Raw genomic sequence first — 17,570 nt, 5'->3', positions numbered from 1 at the left:
AATGTGTCCGAGTTCCTCTGAGTGAACAGTATAGCATGAAAGAGGGACAGGTGTGTGGTTGTACTGGTCATAAGAGGAAGCAAATTAGGTTCAACACTAACCTTGACATTACACAGTGATCAGCTCTGACACCTGGCATGCATCAGATTTATTCACATTTATAATTCACTTGTCACTGGTGTCACCAGCATCAGGCCTCATGTGAGACCACTGGGGCCGCTGCAGATCAATGGTTTGGGGCAGGCTTAAAGATCAGGACTGATAATCAGATTTGTGTGCATGAAGACCTGAAGCCATCACCGCAATGTGAGGTGGACAAAATGTGAATAAAGTGTGTCAGTCTGAGCCACAAGAGGCTGAAGAGAAGACTAAATACAGTATCAAACATCAAATTAACAGGGCCTACATGCCCCCATCACCTCCACAAGAGGCAATAGTACCATCCCACACTTCCATTCAAATGTTTATGTTTGTCTGTTTTTAGGATGACATCACTTCCTGTTTTGGTTGTTGCAGATGTATTTGGTCCTCGTGTGTAAAGAAAAGGCACGTTAAATCACAGACTTACCAAAACATCCTTTTATTCGACTGATAAACATCTGTGGACACAAACAGACAACACACACTCACAGACACACAAAAACACAAACTCACAAATGCACAAAAACACACAGACATTCACAGAGGGAGACTCAGACAACACACACCCAAACAGCTGAGACTTTGTTCTGTACATTCTCTTTCAGAGGAGCTGGTTTCACATGAATGACACAGACAGAGGCTGTTGGGCCTCCATAATTGTAGTCCTACAACAGTTGTGTTTGTAGTTGTTTAGTTGTTTTGTTGAGGGGGTGAGCGAAGCAAAGCCTTATGGGAAAAAAGATTTCAGCTCTGAGATATACCTCAAGATCAGAAGACCGAGACGAAACATGCTGACCTGAGAAGGAAATAAAAGACATTTAGATTTTTAACGTAATAACTTTTGAAAAATCTTGGAAATGTCTCGGTTTGATCAGAAAGAAGCGTCGGTGGTGAGGGTTTGAGAGAAACAGGATGATGGTCATGTTTTGTAGTGTCAACAATAAAAACCATCTGATCTCAGAACTGGAATCATTTCCTTCCACGTGGCTTTAATCCACTCGTGGTTTCCAAACATTCCCATTGGCACAGAGTCTGTTGTCAGTCAGCTGCTCACTGACCTCAGAGCGTTTCACAGGTGGCAAGGTGACAGGCAGTCTATTTGTGGCGGCTACCTCTCCGCTTCATGGCAGCTGTGCACTGAGGGCAATACCACTTCCCTTTTGGAGCCTCCGTCAGCCCCACGCAGCCATAATGGAACCACTCGATTGGACACTGATGACACACAGATATGGATTAATAAATCAATCTGTGTGTAAAACAGGACAAAGGGCAAGTGTGTAAAAAATATAAGACGAATAAGATACTTACGTCTGTGTTATCACAGCCAACCATTTCTCCATAAGACACCTGAAACAAGGATACACACAATTTATCTACCGTAGTCTAGTTTATCTAGCTATTGTGTGTGCGTGCGTGTGTACCTGGTTGCAGATGCAGTATCGGGGCTCATTGGGGTCGTAGGTCCAGTCCACCTGACTGTTGACCTCAGCTTCAGGCAGCACTGAAGCCTGCTGGGAGAGCTCCTGAGCAAGCGCCGACGATGAGGAGCAGGATGAGAGTGAGGAAGAGGAAGAGGATGAGGATGACTGATGATTGGAAGACTTGATGTTGTTCCTGGGAAGAGGGTGAGAATGTGAGCCAGCTGCCTCCTGAGCACTGTCTATGATGGTTTGAACAGAGGAGGACAATGGGCTTACTTTGACTTGCGTCCCCTGGAGTCAGTGGCAGTGGTGGGGGTGAGATTCTGGGTGAGGGTGGAGGCTAGAGCAGAGGAGGAGTACCCTGTGTTGTCCCGCGACAGAGAAAATTCTCTGCCCAGCTGGAAGTCGTTGTTTTTGATGGCCTCATAGCTCGCCTTCAGACTGGATGTTCTGCGGCCCTCCTTCATCTGAAAAAACAACACACACACAGTCAGGATGTTTACCACACGAGGCACAGAGGCATCTGTCAGTGCGTGTCCTCCTCTGACCTGAGCCGTGGCCTGAACAGCCTGAGCTGCAGCCATGGTGATTGCCCCTGCTCCGGCCCCAGGCCCTGCCGGCAGAGAGCTCAGGTTGTAGGAGGCAAGAGGCTGAGAGTTCACACTATACACACTGCTGGTGGATGACGATATACTGTTAGTACGGCAACCTGCAGGAGACACACACAAGAAACGGATGAGCAAGGGACAGTCAAGTAATGTGTGCGGGTGTGTGTGTGTGTGTACACACTACCTGGCGTGTTCTCCTTGGAGGCATCTGATGTGAGCGTGGACAGTAGTGCCTCAGACTTGAACTTCTTCTCCGGAACATGTTCTGTTGTGTGGTGGGTCGGAGCACTGTACTTCCTCTCTGTTGGTACAGACAGACAGTCTTTTAACTGAGGACAGAAGATGCAGTTAGATTCCAATCAGGGTTATACTTACTCTCAGCTGTGGCGTGTGAATGGACATGATGATTGTTGACAGGCTGAGATGGACTGTCCATCTCCAGAGACCCTGAACAGAAAAACACATAATAAATAATCCCAGAGGCCTGATGAACAGATCAAACTGAGACACCTACGTCTCTCCAGGATCTCTGTGATGCCGGCGTTGTCGGCCTCCAGCTCCATCTTGAACTTGGCTAATTCCTGGTCCAGTTTGCGTAAGTGACGGTCCACCTGGAGACAGAATGACAACAGCTCATCACTGAACACAGAAAACATTCATTTATTTATTTAGCACCCTCTCATCTCTTATATGACAGCCATGCACCATATATTGTGTCATACTGCTTACTGTACTTCTGATTTGGATTATAGTAACACTTATACTTTAATTGTATTTAATGTGACTTGAAACTTCTGGCAAAAGAATTTCCTCCAGGATTAATAAAGTTTAATCTTATCCTCCACTGTGGACATGCCAAGACATCTGAGTCCAGACGATTATTCGGTACCTTTTCTAGTAACCGAGTTAACTTTACCACAGAAAGAAAAAGACTGCACAGACATTTTTGGAAACAAAGGACACTGTGATTATTTAAAAACCTAAATTGACACTTTGAGTTAGTATCTGATGATGTTTATGTTGCAGATTGAAGAACTGTGTGTATCAATCACACATACAACAGTCAATAAATCATAATTAGTAAGCAGCTGGCTGTTCTGTGTCTGAGTGTGACTCAGGTTGTGAAATTTCAGTCTGAAGCACCTGCTTCAGTTCCCCCAGTCGATACTGCTTCGTAACACCAGACTTTGCTGTACGGGACGCAGCAGGTTCGTTGGCATGTAAAGCAGTACTGTATTTTCCGGACTATAAGTCGCACTTTTTTTTAATTCTTCGGCTGGGTATGTGACTCATACTCAGGTGCGGCTTATATATGAAAAAATATACAATTAGTTAGCCTTGTGTCTTGACATCCCATTACAAATATAATGGCAACTGTTCTGTCCCTCTCCTGTCGGTTCTCTTCCACCTCCAGCTTGTCCACACTTTGCATTCCGAGCATAGGTGACGCGCATGTTCACGGAACGTGTGCTTGCAGCTGAGCTGATAGGCTGACAGGTCGCTAATTCCAGACAGCTATAGCTAAAGCTATATTTTACCACTAGATGTGACTGAAGCAGCTTTGAATGATTGAACCCATACTCGACACAACTGATCAAGTGGTTCAATACTGCTGTTCTATAAGACTCAGCAAGATACTGAACTGGACTTCATCTATTTGGATTAATGTTAGTCTAGAGTTATCCGTATGTATTTTGCAGTTAGGTGTGTTTTCACACTTAGTCCCTTTCAGCCCTCTAAACAATCTCAGATTGATGACTTGATCCGACACTCCAACGTACCCAGACCCCTTTAAAATAAACTGTACTGAGACCACCTCCCTTTTTTTCCACTGTATTCTTTACTTGCCGTAGTGACTGCAGCCGGGGAAAACTCAGCAGTTGAGAACACAAACATCCAAAACATGGCAGCAGCAGGATCGTGGCAATAAATAACAATTATATAAAATATAATAAGTACATTTTAAAATTTTAAACAAAACGTTTTATAAACAAGTCATTTAGACACCCAATAAACAATAACTATGGCAATAAATAATGTCTCCTCAATCTGTGCTCATATGTAAATATATATAACTCTATTTTCCCTGAATGTGCACTAATTTAACCAGAAAACACAGGAGGAGGCAGCACCGCAGCAGACATTTTTGCTTGAAGTGAAAACTACCCAGAATTCAGTGCAGTGGGGGTCTGAGAGCTCTGGAGGGCCTGTGTGAACAGAAAGGGGACTGAGGCTCCAACAAATCTAAAGTGGACCAGAATAAGAACCCGGTTCCTTTGTAATGAACTATGTGTGGACTTTTTGGTCCACTAAAAGAGGACTGAGTTTGGTTCTTCTAAAAGGGACCCAGCGTGAACACACCCTTAGAGGACAGTAGTACTCACCAGGTCATAAATCTGATTAGCCAGCTGGACTTTCTCATCAGCATCTTCCAGAGCTTTGTAATAATCCTGAAACCACCGAGATAACACAGTGGTCTTTACTGTTTACTTCACATCAGACAGACACAATAATCACAATCAGCATTTTAGAAGGATTTAGTTAATTACAGAAGGCACAAGCAGTCTGACCTTCTTAATAACCTCCATCTGCTCCTCTCTCCACTCTGGTTTGTTCTTCTTGGCGTTGACAAAGAATTCAATCACCTTCTGTTCCAGCTGATCTGTGGCGTCTGATGGCACACAGAGGAGGAAACAACATGTAAACACCCCAAACAAAAAGTCACAGACTTCTCAATGATACACTCAATCAGGTTTAACCTTTTATATGATAGATATTATTCTGGATCTTATTGTGTCTATGAACAGCTGACTTTGAGCCTTCTCATCTTTAAGTTCCAGGTTTTTTTATTACTTGTTAATCAAATATAAGATTTTAAACATTACATAATATGAAACCTTTCCCCCTCAAAGAGAGAGAGAAGCATGAGGACATTTTTACATTTGTTTAATTCTTCAATAGTTAAACTAAAGAAAAACACTCATCCTGTTCTTCACTGCTTTCTATTACGTATCAAAAGTCTGCATCCAACAATTGCAGCTCTAAAAACATCAACATTTTATCAGCAGAAATTATAAATGTCAGTTACCGTTAGCAGCCATGAAGTGACATTTAGAGGCACATTAAATAATGTATCATCACAGCAACAATAACTTCAACATGAACTTTCAGTCAATTTCGCCATGTATACGACTTTTACAGAACACTAAATAATTTGCAAACTTTGGAACTACAGCTCGTTTCAGCTCTAAAATAAAAAGAGTTTAAAAATATTTACACTATTTACATGTTGGTGGGTTGGCCTGCTAATTTACGGAATTATTAACACAGGCAGAAGATGCTACCATCAGTTCTGCTGTTAGCCTGCTAAGCTAACATGTGTGCTAATCATTTACAGTTTTCAGAGTTAAATTATGTTGAAGCGTGATTCTGCTGCTTAGGTAAACCTGGTCGGGCTGTTCTCTATGTGTTAACGTTAAATCGGTTCTGTCCCCGGTATGACGACCCAGTGTGGGCTGGTGGAGGAGTACGTACTCTGAACTTGTAGGTCCATCTCCCTCATTTCCGTAAACCTGTCGCGGAGATCCATGGGTAGCTGCTCGATCACTGCCAGGAGAAGAAAAAGCGGTTACCCTGCTAGTACGGCTAGGCTAACGGCCAGAGGCACACAGGCCGGAAAATAACACACACTTCATGCGCCACACGAGCCGTCGATGCTGCGAGTTCCATACTCACTCTCCAGGTAGTCCTCCAAGTACAACATCCTGCTGCACGACGCGTTTTCAGCTTTTTATGGAACAATTCTCTTCGTTCAATATGGCGACCCAGTCGCTGTGTCGCTCGGAAAAAATACCCCGAAAAAATGAGGTCAGAGATCCTGACGCAGGCGGCTGCCCGGCTCTGATTAGATGAAATCTGGGCGGGCGTGTTTCACGCAGAGGCATCATGGGAGTTTGAGTAGTTTCATGAACGTTTATGATAAAGTAGCCTCAAAGGATTTGATTTAAAGATGTATTGATTTTATCGAGAATCGCTCTAATTATTTTTAGTCACTAGTGTATACTGGTGAAAATACAATAAGTTAAACATATGTATACACGTAAATATATGCAATCGATGCAACTGAAAAATAATAACTTATTATATTATTATTTTTATATAGGCATTTAATAGGTAGGCTACTATAGTATAGTTGATAACACCACCCCAAACTATACAAACTTAAAACGTGATTTTAATGAATGATGAAAGATTTGATTAGAAGAATACATTCACACTGTTTATCGCTACCCCCAGGAACCTGCCCTCCACCCATGTGTTTGAAATGCAAGAAAAACTTTTAATGTATTGATTTATAATATGTCCAATCTATGGATAATGTCCATAGACTGGACATATGGCATGAGGACACATCTAACTAACTGGTGCTTTTGTGTGTTCAGACGTGTGTGTCCACGGGTTTCCTCTCTGCAGCTTCATCCTCTCCAGCACAACAACACTCGTGCTGACCCATCGGCTCCGCGGCTGGAGGCGGACGCATTCCTCTGTCCTCCCCGAGGACCCGCTGACGGAGGGGAGAGAGTAGGGAGGGAATGAGGAAGGCTGCTGCTGCGCGCATTTAATTAGTGGAAGAAGAAGCAGCGGCAGCAGGACGGGTTGGGACATCGCACCACCCCCTCCAAACAGCCCCGGGCTCCGGCTACAAGCTGTTCGGACGCACCAGAGACGATTATAATGATTTAAAACAGACCTGTGAGTGTCTGTGCGTGTGGTTTTGTTTGGATTAGTGCTTTGATTCTGGACTTTGAGCTCCTGGATATCTTTACAAACGGAAAATGCGTCTTCAAAGTGGTGAAAGGTGGTTTAAAGTCGATCCTTGCTGTGGGTTTCTGCTCGTGTCCCGCTAAGAGTGATGATTGATTTGGAAATGTCAACGCCGCTGCGCGCAGCTCTGCACACGCCATCATCCGGCGGGGTTGGGGAAAAGTAGGAAATCACCTGTTGTGAAAGTTTCCTGGAGCTCCTCACGGATTAACCCGAGCTGCTGAAACAAGGAGTCGGACGAAGCCGAGCAGAGACGCGCAGGGAACGGAATGCGGTTTTTACGCACGGAGCAGACGCACTTTCCGGGAAGAGGCTCCAGTCTAATGAGTGACAATCTCCGCAGACCTGTTCCAGGACCCCGTGTTGTGCGTGTGCAGTGAGCATGTTGCCATGGTGTCCCGGGCTCAGATGAGCAGTGCTCCGGAGCTCCGGTCAGGATGGCTCGGGAGGACGCGGTGAGGTGTCTGCGCTGTCTGCTGTACGCGCTTAACCTGCTGTTCTGGGTGAGAAGAGCAGCTGGACCCATTCACACTGATACGAACACCACACCAATACGCTGCACGTCACAGGGTGGAAAGAGTTTTATCTTTATTGATCAAAATATCCAAAGCAGAACCCAGAACAGCAAACATGTGAGATTAGGAATATGACAGAAACAGAGAAAAGCGCTCACACATCTCTAAATTCTTCAGGTGTTAGTCTGTACCAAGTGATATAAACCATTATATGTAAACATACACACAGTGCAGTCATGAATGTTCAGCTGCTTCTGCTGGTCCCATGGTGTTTTACAGGCACTATAAATTATTACATGAGAACTTGTGCATTTTGTTGGAGTCCAAACAAACATATAGAGGGTGACACAGGAGGTGCATTATGTAGCACCAGGGCCCAAACTAAGTCTGCAACGACAGCAAACGTCTGCAGGAATAGTGAAGAAAAAGTAGGCCACGGTCTGTCTGCGAGAGCATGTTTGACATTGTGAGATGTTATTTGTAGGCAGCAGAAACTGATCCACGTGTGTTTATTTCTGTGTATTTATTTGTGTGTGTCCAGCTGATGTCAGCATGTGTGCTGGGAGTGGCAGTACGGATCCGAGACTCTCTGAACACCGTCCTGACCCTGACAGCACACACCAGGTGAGTCCAGGCAGAGTTCAGGTATCAGTGGCAGGCCAGATGATGGGCCTGAGCAGATGTGGGGTTATCTGATCTGTTCTCTGACTCATCCTGAAACCCCACTCTGTTGCTCTGTGTCTTTGTAACTGTTGATGAAGATTCTCAGTCATCCAGGTCATCATACATAGAGAAGATTGAAGCAAGGCGTCTGGACTTGTAGAGTTTTCTTGAAGACGTTTCGCTGCTCATCCAAATCATCAACCGCAAGCTCTACTTTCGACTGTATCCTGGGGAAGCCACTCCACGCCTGTATGGACTCCCCAAGATACACAAGGAAGGAGTCCCCCTCAGACCCATCGTCAGCAGCACAAACTCAGTCACATACAACGTGGCTAAGCACTTGGCTGAACTCCTGACACCACTGGTAGGTAACACACCACATCACATCCACAACTCTCAGGACTTTGTGAACAAGGTGAAGAAGATCCAAATGGACCCAGACGACACCATGGTCTCATTTGATTTCACCTCCTTGTTTACTTGCATCCCTACATCAGAAGCCACAGAGATGGTAAGGACGTGCCTCACACAATACATCACACTCAAGGAGAGAACCAACCTCACGCCAGACCACATCTGTGACCTGCTGGACCTCTGCCTGACTACCACTTATTTCCAGTACAATGGGAACTTTTACAGACAGAAGCACGGCTGTGCGATGGGATCACCTGTGTCTCCTATTGTGGCCACAAAGCCACAAAAACAAGACCCCCCAACAACAAGAAGAAGGACAACAACCGGCGGAGAAAGAACATCTCCATTCCATATGTGTCAGGAGTATCAGAGAAACTCCGCGGGATCTTCAACAACCATGACATCCCGGTCTATTTTAAACCTATGACAACACTGAGACAGAGACTGGTTCACCCTAAGGACAAGATTCCCAAGGAGAAACACAGCAATGTGATATATGCAGTCCAGTGCAGTGAGGAATGCTCTGATCTGTACATTGGAGAAACTAAACAACCACTCCACAGAAGAATGGCTCAGCACAGGAGAGCCACCTCCTCAGTACAAGACTCAGCTGTTCACCTCCACCTCAAAGACAAAGGACACTCCTTTGAGGACAACAATGTTCACATTTTAGACAGGGAGGAAAGGTGGTTTGAAAGAGGAGTCAAGGAAGCCATCTATGTTGAGCTGGAAAAACCTTCCCTTAACAGAGGTGGTGGTCTCAGACATCATCTTTCTACCACATACAATGCAGTGATTCCATCCATTCCCAGGAAGTTTGCACATACTCACAGCAAGAACAAAGGGCTGTCAACCAGTCCCCCTCCGGCAGTTTCATAGTCGTTAGCCAGTCGTTAGACACACCTGGCCCAGGCAGCCAAATCATTCCAGGTAAGTATGGAAACATTTAGTGCTGTTGTTTTTTCAAGTTTTTACCCAGACCCACCCACATAGGTCTGTAACCACATATAAAACATGTTTCCCCACCAAACAGTTAGAACTGATGAAGCTGCTTGGATGAGCAGCGAAATGTCTTCAAGAAAACTCTACAAGTCCAGACGCCTTGCTTCAATCTTCTCTATGTCTTTGTAACTGGTGTACTGAACAAATGCAGAGTGATGGTGTCCCTACTGAAGTCCAGACTAAACAGTTGTTTTCTCAGATATATTTCACACTGAGACCTACATCAGGCCCAGCTTACACAAGAACAAATCACTGAGAGGGCAGGAAGTGCAGTGAAGCCAGTCAAACATTCCTGCAGCATCTGCTCACTGTTTGGGCTGTGTGTGTGTGTGTCATGCAGGTTGGAGGAAGCTGCTGTCCTCACATATTCTCCAGCTGTCCATCCCGTCATCATCGCTGTGTGCTGTTTTCTCATCATTGTGGCCATGGTGGGATACTGTGGGACACTCAAATGTAACCTGCTGCTGCTGTCCTGGGTACGTTGCTTATGAAACCATCATGGCCTCAATACATACATAAGTTTTCACAACAAATACACAATGTGTGGAGACAGAGATCAGTGTCGGAACCGAAGAGTCGGTCTGCCTCTGCCTGCAGGTCAGACCACCTACTGTCACCTGAGTGGGTGGGGCCAGGTGTCGGGTGTCCCCATTGTCCCTCACAGATGAGGAACATAAGATGATCCGTCACACAGCAGCTGAACGTGCTCTCTCTCATCCCACCACATCAGTTGGAACCTGTAGCACTGTAGAATCTGTGAGGATAAAAATGGATGAGAACATACTCACCGTGCATTATAAATGTGATGCTCCACCATGTTTTATAGGAGAGGCTCCTTCAGTGGTTCCTGTAACACCTGCAGCACATGGATGAGTGCAGCTCATCATCACACAGATGGAGCTCAGAGCCAACAGCAACCCTACTTTACACAGATGCTCAGTGTAGATCACATCAGTCTGACTCCTTTGGGAATGAGGGAAATGTTCAAAGTTTTCTGTTCGTTTCTCTGTCTGATCCTTTCTTTGTCTCTGTGTCTCAGTACTTCGGCAGCTTGCTGGTGATCTTCTGTGTGGAGTTAGCCAGCGCTGTTTGGACCTATGATGAGGTGAGAACACTGTACAGCATTAATCACATAAAAAATGTGCAGATTTAACCATTAACAATTAATGAATCAATATTTTCTGATTGTCACTGCAGGAGTTTTAGTCCTATTTGAAACAAAGTGGTCAGAATTTATTCTTCTTAACAAACTGAAACTGCATTTTGTCATTGTGTTATCTGAGTTTTTCTCATTCAGAAATGCTCGTCTCACAGTCAGTCATTAAGTGAAATGATTTCAGGTCAAGAGTTTCTGATAAAGTAAATATTGACCCCATCTCTGGATGTGCAGCTACACTCTTAACAAACATTCAGCCTATACGAGCTGAAGCCACCAGCTCCACTCAGTTCTAAGAATAACCAGAAATGTCAGACATGTTCGGCTCACTGCAGCTCACAGATCAGCTCCTCTTTCAGCACCACCAAAACACCACCCACAGCAAGAAACATCCCCCTGTGGCCGCTGCAGTCGTCTATCACTCCACATCTGTCTGATTTACAACACAGCAGTGTGTGTGTGATTATCTCTGCAGCTATGTGTGTTTCAGCTCACCTGCCAGGGGGGGGGGGTGATGTAGTGAATGGTTTCTTATCAGAGTGTGGACACACCTGGATCTCAGGGTAGGACTGGGTGTTTGATGACTGACATCGAGGGGTGAGACACAAACAGCAGCTTAATCACAACAAACATGGCAGTCTGAGGTTCCCTCTGGCGCCACCGTCAGAAGAACCAGCTGTCTGCATGTAGACAGAAATACAACAGGCCCTTGTGGATACTGTTGGAAACTTACCAGTGAAAAGCTTTTCACATACATTAAATTAAATCCACTAGATTAAAAAGTTACATTTCATAGCATCACATGCATTCCGAGAGGAGGCACAAGCTGTTTATTGATCTGGAACACACTCAGACACATGTTATTAGTAAGCCGTCATGTTTGTACACCACATTTGATGACAGATGGAGGATCTTCAACAACAACAGCACCAACAGGACACTGCTGATGATACTGTGATGTTAATGTAAGGTTTCAGTCTGTAGTAAATGGATGGTGTGTGTGTGTGTGTGTTCAGCCCTCAGTACAGCGCTCAGATATGATCAGTCTGAAGTCTCGAATGCCAAACTATGGCCTGCAGCGTTACCAGTGGCTTACATACACCTGGAACAGCTTCCAGACAGAGGTAACACACACACACACACACACACACACACACACACACACACACACACACACACACACACACACACAGTGTAATGACAGGTTTGTGTGTGTCCCTGCCTGCAGTTTAAATGCTGTGGGGTGATCTACTTCACTGACTGGCTGGAGATGACAGAGATGGAGTGGCCGCCTGACTCCTGCTGCTCCAATCAGTATCCAGGCTGTGCTCGCCATGCTCACTACCATGACCTCAGCGACCTCCACCAAGAGGTGAGACACAGCTGCTGCTCACTGGAGGCTGGACGGGATGTCACATTTACTCAGGTGTTTTTGGTGTCTTTCTTCCAGGGTTGCGGTCCAAAGATCTACAGTTTTATTCGTGGGACGAAGCAGCTGCAGGCGTTGCGTTTCTTGGGTGTGTCCCTGGGTGTGGCTCAGATCCTGGCCATGGCACTCACTCTCATGCTGCTCTGGGCACTCTATTATGGGCGGAAGTCTCCAGAGCTGGACACACCAGCAGCTCTGACACCTCCGGAGGACTCCACTCTGGTCACAGTGTCCAGTGGAGCCTCAGCTGACTGCAGCCGCACACCTAAAGGCTGCGGTAACGTTCCCACCGCTGCCACCAAGCCGAAAGGACTCCAATTTGAGATGGAGCGACTTCATGCTGCTGCCTGAGTGACAGCAAAGCTCCATCTGCTGATCCCAAATATCAGGGATGTGTGAGCAGACTGCTAAGAGATGTGATCACTGATGGTCTGCAACATGAGCCCAGAGTTATTGTGTGGTCACTGCAGAACAGAAGGAACACGGTACCATGAGAAAAGCTTCATCCAGAATGAAGCTGAATGTTGTAGAGCTGAAGCCTTGTGGGAGACAGAGACTCTCAATGAGACAGAACATCTGTTTGTTGCAGCAGCCACTGGAAGAAGAACAGACATTTGACGTTTAATCACATGACTTAAAACTACCTGATGTCCTTTGATTGATAAACACAGCTGGGCATGGTGTTATATTTAATATGTATCACTGGAATAAAACCTGAGGCAGTTTGAGCTTTAGCTGGGTCCTTTTGTCTGACATGAAGCAGCAGGGCTGAGCTGCTGCTGAATCATGAAGCTGAACACTGAGAGGAGCTTGAAGCTCTCAGTCTGAACCAGCACACGCATTCTTTACGTCCGGCTGCAGCTGTTGGAGAAAGAGGAGAGTGTAACACGTATCCAGGGTGTCAGCTGTCCAGTATGAAAAGCTCCTCACATCCAACATGTATGAAATTCTACCTCTACAACCACTGTACTGTGTATTAATAGTTCCTTTACTATTCCATTCAGGCTGCCAACACTTCACTTTACACGCTGTGTCTATTTTCACAGTGCACCTCTTATCATATCATGTGCTGATACATCGTGTCAGTCAGATTCACTGTTAGTTACAATAGGGAAGGGTTAATAAAGTATTTCTGATTCTGAACATTTCAACCATCATGACCTGATACTGTGTATGTCGCCCTCTGGGGACCTGTGAAGGGGTGCTGTGGTAAGACTTTGGATTAAGAGCTGAGGAGTTCAGTGCCTTGAACTGGTTGTTGTGTTCCTCAAACCACTCCAGAAGCTGCTTTGTGTCAGGGAGCAGCATGCTGCTGGGAGGCCAGGAGCAGCAGGGGGCCTGACGATGACCTGGATGAACACACATACTCTGATTGGACATATTTTTATTTTATTTACTCAGACACTAAAACCACCAGCTTCTCTTTTTAACACAAGCTGTAACAAATCAAAGTGATAACCCCTTAATCGTCTCTGTTCCAAATGCATGCTGTAACATTAGAAAAATACCGTGTGGAATGTTAACTGAACATACGACACTACAGACCCTCAGGCAAATCTGTGAAAAAATAGGAACTCATTTACTACACCAAAGAACAATTACAGCGCACTAGCAGTTATAACAGTAATAATCATAATATTTATTTTACAAACAGAAATCCTCAATATGATCCTCAAAAATATCTTTCTATGCTCTAACCCTGCCTTCCTGAAAACCAAGCAAAGGCTGCTTTACAAAACCAAACAGAAACAAAATGGACGTCCATTGCATATGTCACACTATGGTCAAGCGGTGATCACGATGGCGGATATTTAATTTGCATCTTCACACCAACAAGTCTGCTTCAGGGAACTTCTGCCATTGTAAAAAACAACAAGGAGAAGTCCCTCTAAAGATGAAGATGACCTCGCAGTGCTGAGAAAATCTGAGTTTATCTGCATCAGCACGAGTCTGAGTGACGATCACACCCCAAACAGATAAGATGGATGAGATCCGCTGTGGTCCTAATAATATAATAATAAGGTCCTCATCCTTAAAATCTACATGAGCAATGTTTCCTCAAGTGAGGAGGAGGAGGAGGTGGAGATGGAGGAGGAGGAGCAGTGGGTTCAGTTTGTTTCTTAAGAACAGATAATTGTATCAAAAGGAGGTCTCTTATCTCTACTGGTGGGACAGAACATGGAGCTGAACATCCTGTCAGACATGTTTGATATAAGCACATCATCAGTGCCTGCTGGTCTGAAACACAGAAGGTCAGATCCGGACTTAGAAATGATTCTCCTGGGAGCAGAGAGGAAAAGACTTCTTACAGTTCAGCACTTTAAGAAATGATCATATTCACATATTCATATTCATTCATTCATATTCAGCGACCTCTTTGTTAGCATGAAGCTAGCTGGAACATCCACAGACTATGAGGAAACCTGTGGCTAACAAGTGCTAAGCTAAGCTAAGCTTCTCTGAACTAGATTTACACTGATAATCTGTTAGTGATGGGGTCGCTGGCTGCTCATCAGTCCAGAACCACATTAGGAGGCAGCTGACCGTGGCTGTTTTCTGAACATCTCTTTTCTCAGTGGAAACACTGGTAACTTTGGGACCAACAAGCAGCACTCACACGTTGTCATTTAGCTTCCTAAATAACTGTAGAATGTGCTCAGCGTGGTGTCACCCTGTGATATCTGAACCCAAATCATGCTAACACATCAGGGAGCATGTGCAATACATTAACCAACAACACAGATCAAGATCATCACAAACATCAACGTTTGTTTCTGTACAGCAGGCGGGGGCTCAGCTAAAACTCTGATGCATACAATCAGAATGCGGTCTGTCTGCGCCAGCCTCAACCGCACTTGCATGCAGAGGGGTGTGGAAACACACAAGTCCATGCACGCAGACACACACAGATACTGAGCATGCTCAATGTTCTCTTTCTAAACACAGATCACACACTTAAGGCTGAAAAAAGAAGAACTCGGGACCATCGCACCACAGACTGCAGTCCTGAAAAAAACGACCAATCCAGACTACACCACCCGTCCATTAAACCCACAAACATGTGCACTAAATACAGTTAGTGACCTTCACCACCTGCCCTGCTTGTTAACTTACCATCACTAACAGAGGAAAGCTTTTTATCTCATTCATCTCTGAGTAGATTTTTTAAAACATTTTTCAGACAAGGTTTCTGTCGGCAGTCCAGAACTGTGACCAAAGAGTGATGAATGTGATTTTAGGATTAACCCAACTTAGCTAAAAGACTCCGAGCCAGTGGAGCATGGAAACCTTCAGATCTTAATGGTGTGCTGTTTACACATTTGGCATTTGGCTTAGCAGAGATACCCCGTTAGCTACGCTAGCAATTTGTCTATGTTAGCTCAGCCCCAAAACCAGAAGTATGGATCGTGACTCTAAGAAGATACAGCATGCTTTATATCTGAGATTTTGTGCTGCTAGGCTAACTGTCTTCACTGCTTCAGTCTCTGTGCTAAACAATGCACCGCCTCATCACTCCGGCTGTGATCCAGGCTGACCTCATCTACCTTCAGAGCAGAGACAGACATGTTGTATTTAGAGTCAAAGACAAACAGGATTAGAAAAACAGTTTCTTTTGAAAATCTGACTGACGGAGTGAACGTCACTCTCAAAAGAAAAAGATCCAGAGCAGAGTTAGTTTTAAACCGACTTGTTCCTTTGTCAGAGGTTTGAATTGTTTAGCCACCCGTCACCTCCACGGTAAGCTCCTGATGCAGCCTCCAATCCCTGTCCTCTGTGTCTGCGCAGGGCTGTTGACTGCCAGCCCCCCCTGCCTACACCAGCAGTGTGGGTGGGAATGGGTAGGGTCTAGAGTGCGGACACCCGGACGATGTTGGCCTGGGAGTAGTCGGTGGAGCTGGCTGATTCGTCGCCTTCAGGCGTCGTTCCGGGCGGCGTGGGCATGCTGATGACGGCAGCAGTGATGTAGGGCTGGCTGCAGTTCAGAGGAAGCGTCTCCTCAAATTTGGCGTTCAGACTGGAGCGACTGGAGCAATTAAGAAGACAGAGAAGATCAGCACAAGATGATCAGAGGGGACTCTGTGTTGGCGCGGCCCTGATCAGGCTAAGAATCAGGTCTTACATATAACGGCCCTGTCCCAGTACCCACACTTGCCCCCTTGTGTCCTCCCATAGCTCGCTCCTGCTGGGTGTTGTTCTCCATGGGGACCTAAGTTGGCTTAAGGCTATTACCCAGAATCCCCATGTGTTGTGGCATTTGGAATGGCTAACCAATGAAGTAGGAAAGCAGCTGTTTTGGTCCAGATCCAACAGGTGAGATCAAGATGGAGAAATAAAATTAAAGGGTTAAATTTAGAAGTAAGTTTTGATCAGATATTATTATTCAAATGTAGATATCGAAATATGACATGAGGTAAAGTGTTACATACAAACTTCACTTTTCTGGTATTCTTTTCACATCAGCACCCAGAATTAACCTCCAATGTTATGAAGGTACGGGCAGAGAATCAACGGCCTCCACCCAGCTTCTGTCCTTTGTGTACTTACAACAAGTGGCACTTCAGGGAAGTCCTGAAGGCACAGTGGGTATTGGGACCAGGCCAAGGTCTGACAGTAGACACAAAATGGACTCAGATGATTTGAAGATGTCAGTTAGCAGTTTACAGTGGGTGTAGTGGGGGTGTAGTGTGGGTGCAGTGAATGCAGTGTGGGTGCAGTGGGGATGCAGTAAGTGCAGTGTGGGTGCAGTGGATGCAGTGATTAACTCGTCGTGGACAGAGATGAGTGAGTTTAGTGACGACATGCAGCATCAGTTAATTAATTAGAGGAATCAGTTAAATCAGAGCATACGTGATGTCACAGGAGCAGGAGGACTGCTTCTCTCAGCTGTCCATGTTTAGGAGACAGCTCCCAGATGTCCCCAGCTGGACATACTCTGGATTCCTGCTCCCTGACTCTACATGAGAACACGCCGTCACATGACATCTGCTGCCATGTGTTGATGTGCAGTCAGTCTGTGTGGCACTGACTGAACATCAACATGGCTGTGTGCTGTGGCAAACCTGCTCAGTTCTTTATCATCATCAGGGGCCGTATTCGCAAAGATTCTTAGGGCTAGGATTTTCCCTTAGTGGTGAAATTCTAAGAAAATTTTTAGAATTATGACGTTTTCTAAGAATTTCCCCTTAAAATCAAGACTAAATCCTAGAAAAGATAAAAGAGGTCTTCAGGTAAAAAAAACTGTTAAGAGTGGAGAGGAGGACTTTTAAGAGGTTTAATCTTTCCTTGATTCATTTTAGTGAGGAGGCGTGTTTGACCCCGTTGCTAAGCGTGACGCATTGTTTAGAAGACGTGGTGGGTTGTCAGAAAAAAAAAACATGAGAACGCGTTCCTAATAAT

General features: G+C 45.2%; 3 protein-coding genes across 6 annotated transcripts in view; 1 reads left to right on the top strand and 2 right to left on the bottom strand.

Moving 5' to 3' along the window:
* Positions 1-564: 564 nt before the first annotated feature.
* On the bottom strand, positions 565-6,060 carry ing3 (inhibitor of growth family, member 3). 2 transcript variants are annotated; one of them, XM_028394605.1, is made up of 13 exons: positions 5,906-6,060; positions 5,705-5,776; positions 4,741-4,841; positions 4,555-4,620; positions 2,685-2,781; positions 2,546-2,617; positions 2,355-2,471; positions 2,111-2,271; positions 1,839-2,029; positions 1,563-1,755; positions 1,450-1,488; positions 1,200-1,353; positions 565-937 (listed from the first exon to the last, which is right to left on the bottom strand). In XM_028394605.1, exons 1-12 carry the CDS (start codon positions 5,931-5,933, stop codon positions 1,237-1,239), a joined length of 1,254 nt encoding a protein of 417 aa, XP_028250406.1. In that variant the 5' UTR covers positions 5,934-6,060; the 3' UTR covers positions 565-937; positions 1,200-1,236. The 2 variants fall into 2 exon arrangements, with proteins under 2 accessions (XP_028250406.1, XP_028250399.1); XM_028394598.1 differs by having other exon boundaries at positions 565-1,353.
* A 602-nt stretch (positions 6,061-6,662) lies between these two features.
* tspan12 (tetraspanin 12) lies at positions 6,663-12,901 on the top strand. 3 transcript variants are annotated; one of them, XM_028394625.1, is made up of 7 exons: positions 6,663-7,449; positions 8,051-8,133; positions 9,929-10,064; positions 10,628-10,693; positions 11,761-11,868; positions 11,973-12,116; positions 12,195-12,901. In XM_028394625.1, exons 1-7 carry the CDS (start codon positions 7,432-7,434, stop codon positions 12,522-12,524), a joined length of 885 nt encoding a protein of 294 aa, XP_028250426.1. In that variant the 5' UTR covers positions 6,663-7,431; the 3' UTR covers positions 12,525-12,901. The 3 variants fall into 3 exon arrangements, with proteins under 3 accessions (XP_028250426.1, XP_028250418.1, XP_028250409.1); XM_028394617.1 differs by having other exon boundaries at positions 6,663-7,497; XM_028394608.1 differs by lacking the exon at positions 6,663-7,449 and adding an exon at positions 7,577-7,937.
* Positions 12,902-13,577: 676 nt separating this feature from the next.
* LOC114426772 (potassium voltage-gated channel subfamily D member 2-like) overlaps positions 13,578-17,570 on the bottom strand; it is a 117,219-nt gene continuing 113,226 nt past the window's right edge. Inside the window, exon 5 of the mRNA XM_028394396.1 lies at positions 13,578-16,197. Coding sequence (XP_028250197.1) covers positions 16,020-16,197 — 178 coding nt within the window. The 3' untranslated portion in view covers positions 13,578-16,019. The remainder of the gene's footprint in view (positions 16,198-17,570) is intronic.

Source organism: Parambassis ranga, chromosome 2 (assembly GCF_900634625.1).
Source record: "Parambassis ranga chromosome 2, fParRan2.1, whole genome shotgun sequence".
In the NCBI taxonomy this organism is placed as follows: Eukaryota; Metazoa; Chordata; class Actinopteri; family Ambassidae; genus Parambassis; species Parambassis ranga.
The sequence above is the reverse complement of the archived record's forward strand: the minus strand, read 5'-3'. Positions and strand labels throughout refer to the sequence as shown.

Bases quoted from the DNA above. Each gene is read 5' to 3' on its own strand.
- ing3 (XM_028394598.1), bottom strand. From the start codon at position 5,933: ATGTTGTACTTGGAGGACTACCTGGAGA. The intron at 1,756-1,838 runs GTAAGCCCATTG...CCCTCTTCCCAG, and splicing joins TCCAGGGGACGCAAGTCAAA to GAACAACATCAAGTCTTCCA. The intron at 1,354-1,449 runs GTAAGTATCTTA...GTGTGTCATCAG, and splicing joins TTGGCTGTGATAACACAGAC to TGTCCAATCGAGTGGTTCCA.
- tspan12 (XM_028394608.1), top strand. From the start codon at position 7,746: ATGAATGTTCAGCTGCTTCTGCTGGTCCCATGGTGTTTTACAGGCACT. The intron at 8,134-9,928 runs GTGAGTCCAGGC...TGTGTCATGCAG, and splicing joins ACCCTGACAGCACACACCAG to GTTGGAGGAAGCTGCTGTCC. The intron at 10,694-11,760 runs GTGAGAACACTG...GTGTGTGTTCAG, and splicing joins CTGTTTGGACCTATGATGAG to CCCTCAGTACAGCGCTCAGA.